Source organism: Cydia strobilella, chromosome 15 (assembly GCF_947568885.1).
Source record: "Cydia strobilella chromosome 15, ilCydStro3.1, whole genome shotgun sequence".
In the NCBI taxonomy this organism is placed as follows: Eukaryota; Metazoa; Arthropoda; class Insecta; order Lepidoptera; family Tortricidae; genus Cydia; species Cydia strobilella.
The window spans coordinates 8,203,772-8,210,230 of record NC_086055.1 but is presented as its reverse complement, the minus strand read 5'-3'; the positions used below and the strand labels follow the sequence as shown (position 1 = coordinate 8,210,230).

Genomic DNA, 6,459 nt, shown 5'->3' with positions numbered 1-6,459 from the left:
TGCAAACCAGTAGCGTTCAGGATACCACTATTTAGTAGGTCTTTACACACCGTATGCACAGATGTGATTAAAATTTGTCATGAAAACTACACCAAATGCAATAAATTGTATCACATATTAAATTATTAGTTTCGAGTCATTTTGAACCGTTTTATTGGTGATTTGATATTTAAAGCCATCGTGCAGAAGCTACTATACTTAGTAAAATGTTTTGGTTTCGGAACAAGTATTAATTGTGCTGTGATATGACACTTGACATGACATGATGAGCAAGAAGCATAACCTAACCTAGGACTTATATCAAGAGATATTAAATTTTAAGAATTCTCCATCGTAACAGGAGGAAAATAAGTATATTTTGTCACAAATCTTAATTAATATGAATCAAGCTGAGGTCGCTAAGTTAGTTTCTAAGTTAAGAATAAAAATACCACCACAACCCCGCAAGCTTAAAAACGCACAGGGTCCTGAAGGTAGATTAAATAAATTACGTAAAACTGTGACTGGTTTAATAAAACATGAGCGTATCGAGCTGAATTTCAATAGAGCAGATGAAGCCAGACAGTATACAGAAAGGGTAAGGAAAAAAGCGAATTCCATATTAATTTATTTTGTTTTATTATTTTTTATTTACCTACTCACTTTATATTTATGTTAACTTAAAATTGTAAACACGCGTCAGCTAACAATCTCGCTAATTAAATTATAAACCGACGGTAGGAAGATTACAAACTAAGCTAACCTGTTAGATTTGTAAACTAACGAGTGCACAATCTTACAATGTCATTTATATACTTATAGACTTAGGGGTGCTGCTGAAGTCCGACCTCACCTTTCGAGACCATATTGTTTCAGTATGTAAGAAGGCTTTCCGAAATCTGGGGTTTGTAATGAGGCAGGCTCATGGGTTTAATAATATTAACGCGATACGTGTCTTGTACGAGGCAATAGTCAGGAGTCACTTGGAGGGTAATGCGGCAATCTGGAGTCCACACGAGTCAAAATATAGGTTAATGTTGGAACGCATCCAAAATAAATTTATTAGATTTATATATTTAAAATTATACGGAGTATACCCTTTTTATCCGTTAAAGTATCCTACGTTGTTCGTGTTAGGAATGGTAGGATACAATAAACTAGAAGTTAGAAGGGAGCTGGGGCTAGCTTCATATATATTTAAGTTGGTGCTGGGCAAGTTGTGCAACCCTGGAGTCCTGGCAGAGGTGCGTTTGAACGTACCAGATCGGTATGTGTGGCGGCGGCGGCGGCCGAGCCTGCTGGCCGAGCCGCTCGCTCGAACGCAACTCCTTCACCAGGCCCCCTTTACGCGCGCAATTCGGACCCTTAATAGAGTAGCGATCGAGTTAGATTTGTTCTCTTGTTCTCTGAACGAATTCACAAGGGCTACGCTTTACGTATTGTGCTACTGTAATCTGTAAGCTAATGTATTGTACCTATTTTTTGTGTCAATTTCCATACTGTCGAATTAGGATTTCCTGTAATTGATGGTTGTGTGTATGTAAATAAATAAATAAAAAAAAAAAAAAAAAAATTTAATCTTTAACTACTAACTAATTCTACTTTTATATTTTCCAGCTTATTTCTGACGCTATCAGATATGGCGATTGCCATAAACCCACTATGGAAATTGCAGACTACTGGCTTCTAGAGAAAGAACTGGTGCATAAACTTTTCAAAGTTCTGGTACCAAGATATGAAAATTTTGATAAATCTTACACTAGGATGCACAAGGCGCCACGGGCAATGAATGTAAGGAATCAGGAAAAAGCAGTTTTGGAATTACGAGGAAATCCATACCCTAGTTTGGTGAATAAACAGGGCAACAACAGACAACTGATACAGAATATTCTCCTTGATGCAGCTAAATATGATTACCGCCAGTCAAAATACTTGGAAATGGCAGAGAAAATTGGCAAAAGTGAAGAGCAGGGTGCAAATACCAATGTAGAGTCAGCGCAAGAAAGTGGTGATAAAAATTAAGTATTTTGTTGTAAATAGTTATTGTTTAGTAAATATTGTAGCATTTGAATATTACATAAGATGTGTTCCTCTTTATTATCATTTTCTTTTCTTCCTTTGTAGAATATTATTTGGATGCAGTGGGTAGTTAGTAGGGTAGTAGGCTAATCATAAAATACCTACTAAATCAAAAATGTTATAATCAATTAATCAGCATGTTGATTAAATGAAATTATACATAGGAAGTTGACCTGAGTGCTTTACTACATTCTGATGGTTATACCAATGCCCTTTATCAACACAACAGTGAAATTGAAGTATAGTAAGAAAGCGACAAAGGTTTCAAACGAGTTGGCGCTGATAATTCGAAGTGATATCCTGATCAACCGCGAAACATACTTATAAAGAAAGACTCCTGCCTCCAAAAATGTGCCGAGGGAGGTCTGTCCCTTTTTTCTTAGGGCGACTCACGAACCTAAGGGTCCTAAGGGACTACCGCGAACGCCGAAGGTCACAAATTGCGGGCATCTTTCTCTTTTACTCCAATTAAGGCGTAATTAGTGACAAAGAAAGACGCCCGCAATTTGTCAACTTCGGTGTACCCGTCTTTTTTTAACTATCTTTACAGTACATATGGTGCTACTTTCTCGCACTAGTGCGTAAAAGAGCACTTTTCGTGCATATGTCGAAAATTTAAAGGGCCATATGTACTGTAAAACGTACGATACACGTGCGAAAAGGTAATTCGCAACTCGTGTCGATTTAAAACACTCCCTGCGGTCGTGTTTTAATTTATCGCCACTCGTTTCGAATTTCCTCTTTTCCGCACTTGTATCGTAAATAACTATTATAGGGACTATCTATCTCGCCGCGAGTTACTGTCGCGCCAATCAAGTGCTAGCCCGACTGGGCTATAGAGCTTTAACTTTAAGCCTATGGATGGTATAGAAAGGACGCCAATCTCTTATGGCAGTATTGTTGCAAAAGTGACCGCTTTCAGCTTTAAATAATAGTTCCTAATCTCTCCGGTGGCGCTAGTTAGGCTCTGGGACATGAGTATAACATGAACCATATAACGCAACAAATAACCCGACCAAATTACGTAGGTTGTTTTTGGTAGTATTTCGGTGTATGGTGGCGCCGCCTAATTACTGTTTTTTGATGGACACTTTTCATACATAGAGATTTGGTTCCTTTATATAGTCTCCCATGTTTAAGCCAATAACAGATACAGTGTTGCCAACATGGGTGCGGGGATGCCACATAAAAAAAAGCAGGTTCGGGTTAAGTAATAAAGATGTCGGTATTTTTTTGAATAAAGGGCTTTCTAAGCGACTGTCCCCCCCCGTGGTACAAAGCAAACGTTTGGTGCCTAATTATTCCTTCATCTGCACCCGCTTACCACAGCTTTAAAGGGCCCTCCACACTCGTGCGCGAACGCGAGTGTGGAGTCTAGTTCGCTAATAAGCGAAATCGAAACCACACTCGCGTTCGCGGCTTCGCGCCGCGTAGTCTGGAGCGGGCTTAAGGCAAGTTTCCTTCCACATCTACACACTGGTGACCCCGACGTGAAAAAAAGAGATATCGCTTTCTCGTTCTTACTTCCATAAGTGCACACCCATGTGCGTTACACACGCAACGCTTTTTAAGCTCTCGTGCGTATGGGGCCTTATGCCAAATCGTCCCAAATTCGAAAGTTACCAGAACAATGCTAGGCACAAGGCAATACCTATATTAATAAATAAAAAAAATTAAATAACAACTGTGGTCTCTTAGTCAATGAGGCGAATTTCAGTCGACACCCCTATATATTATGCTACTCTTTGCCACACCCACAGTGCGGCGCACGGCATCAAGGTCCAGTAGTCTGTTACGACTTTTATTTTAATTTATTGGAGACTATATAAAGGAGCCAAATCTCTATGTGTAAAAAGTGTCGATCAAAAAACAGTAATTAGGCGGCGCCACCATACACCGAAATACTACCAAAAACAACCTACGTAATTTGGTCGGTTATTTGTTGCCTTATATGGTTCATGTTATACTCATGTCCCAGAGCCTAACTAGCGCCACCGGAGAGATTAGGAACTATTATTTAAAGCTGAAAGCGGTCACTTTTGCAACAATTCTGCCATAAGAGATTGGCATCCTTTCTATACCATCCATATTATTTTATTTAAATCTGTCAAAATGTCAATCATTTCTTATCAGTTAACTCTGTTTCTTATCAGCCAGTTTGATTAGTGAAGTAAATTATAACATACAGTATCTTTCTCATCTTTCTGTATCAGTAACGATTCTGTATCTAACTTTCCTATGTAACACACAATAGGACATCTGGTAAAATGCATTCCGATTCAAAATCTTCGCCTTCAATAGTTGTTATTGGATCTTGCAGTGTTGATTTTACAACGTAAGTTCTACCTTTCACGCCCATTGTTTAGATACTTTAACTTTATTTATGTTGTGGAACTTTGGTTACGTAACATGACATGATATAAACTTCCAGATATGCCCCAAGATTACCTATGCCCGGCGAAACTCTTCATGGATCTAAATTTTCAACTAGTTTCGGAGGCAAGGGTGCTAATCAATGTGTAGCAGCCGCAAAACTCGGAGGGAACACATACATGATTGGTAGGGTATGTTTCAACTCCTTATTCCATTTCTGTTGATCTAAAACCATTATTGTTAACAAAGTTTTTATTTATTTATAGACAGGTGATGATCAGTGGGGACTCAAGTATAAGGAGCATTTAAAAGCAGAAGGAGTAAATGTGTCTCATTTGTTTACTACTCCAAATGTGACAACTGGGATTGCACAAATATCTGTTGCTGAAAGTGGTGAAAACCAAATAGTTATTGTTGCTGGTGCTAATAACCTTTTAAGTAAATCTGATGTGCAATCATCTGCAGAACTAATAACACATGCAGATGTTTTAATTGGCCAACTAGAGACTCCGTTAGAAACTACTTTAGAAGCATTTAAGTTAAATAAAGGAGTAAGTTATTGTACATTTAGATTTGTTATAAAATTAATGTCTACTAATTACTACAGCTGATTTGTAATGTGAATTTTTAGGTGAGACTTCTAAATGCAGCCCCTGCAAGATCTGACATTCAGCAAATTCTAAAATACTGTACTATACTTTGTGTAAACGAGTCTGAGGCTGCTTTAATTACCAATATGGAAGTTACTACATTGTAAGTTATTTTAGATATGCATGTGATGTGACAATAGGTTCTTTTACTCTCACTACTCTTTAAAGTAGTATGTAGAGTTTTACAGTATTGTTGTAAAACTGGATTGTTTACAGGAATACAAAACAAGTGCTGGCAAAATTATTGGACTCAGGATGTGAGACAGTAGTTATTACATTAGGTGAAAAAGGAGCTGTGTATGCTACCAAGGCTGATCCTCAACCAATTCATGTCTTCTGCAGATCAGTTAAACCAGTGGACACTACAGTAAGAAGTGTTTCATTACTTGGTTACTGTATGTATTTGAACAGAATTGATTTGGATTTATTTATTATGTAATACAGAATACATTATATATTGCAGGCATGTCAATGTACAAGAATTCATATTATGATCGTCAAAACAAGGATGTTGCACTTTTGACTTCATTAAAAATATTAATTACTTAGGGCTTAAAACTTCATGTATTTTTTTGCAGGGTGCTGGAGATGCATTTGTTGGAGCTTTAGCAATTTTCCTAGTGGAACATAAGGATCTGCCCCTCCATCAGATCATTGGAGCAGCGTGTAAAGTGGCTACCATTTCAGTCACAAAGGAAGGCACTCAGACGAGCTACCCATCCAATATTGATGCTTTCACCAACAAATATGATTTTATAATGTTGTGATATTTACTTATAGAATAAGAATTAAATAAAACTATTTGTTACAAACTTTAACCATCCAGGTTCTTTATATTTAATATGAACATACCCTCCAAGGCTATAACAGAAATTTAATCCATTATCTCTGAGACATGTCCTTTTAGTTATATTAAAATTCTAAGACATTAATATATGACAATCTTAAAGGTATCTTAAATATCTACTATAATTATTTTTATCATTACAAAAGCTAAGGAATCACCGAAAACCATATTAATTTTGCTATGTGCAAATTGAAACATGATTCTTAATTATCGATTTAATTTTTAAACCTTCCTCAGTCTAACAATAATAATGTGTATGAATAAGCATAACAATTGCATTCCTAAGTCAATTTTCTGTAAGAGATCTAAAACTATACACATAGTCAGCAAAGGCAATAAAATTACAGAAGAATAATTTACCGTTATAAAGGTAAATAAAATATGTTACATATAGCTAGTGTGAGTGCTTGATATACTATGGATATATAATGCAAAGATACAACTAAAACACAAAAAATTAAATTATATGCATCCAAATTTGTCTTAGTAATTTATAGGCATAATTGAAAAATAATTTATCCTCTTAGTTCA

At 36.5% G+C, this 6,459-nt stretch overlaps 2 protein-coding genes across 2 annotated transcripts; both read left to right on the top strand.

Moving 5' to 3' along the window:
• The first annotated feature begins 262 nt into the window (after positions 1–262).
• On the top strand, positions 263–2,074 carry LOC134747974 (large ribosomal subunit protein bL17m). Its single transcript, XM_063682654.1, has 2 exons — positions 263–577; positions 1,597–2,074. The coding sequence occupies exons 1-2, from the start codon at positions 380–382 to the stop codon at positions 1,999–2,001; spliced, it is 603 nt and encodes a 200-aa protein (XP_063538724.1). The 5' UTR covers positions 263–379; the 3' UTR covers positions 2,002–2,074.
• Positions 2,075–4,179: 2,105 nt separating this feature from the next.
• Positions 4,180–5,899, top strand: LOC134747973 (ribokinase-like). Its single transcript, XM_063682653.1, has 6 exons — positions 4,180–4,393; positions 4,490–4,622; positions 4,698–4,982; positions 5,063–5,184; positions 5,298–5,448; positions 5,660–5,899. Exons 1-6 carry the CDS (start codon positions 4,326–4,328, stop codon positions 5,846–5,848), a joined length of 948 nt encoding a protein of 315 aa, XP_063538723.1. The 5' UTR covers positions 4,180–4,325; the 3' UTR covers positions 5,849–5,899.
• Positions 5,900–6,459: the final 560 nt, after the last annotated feature.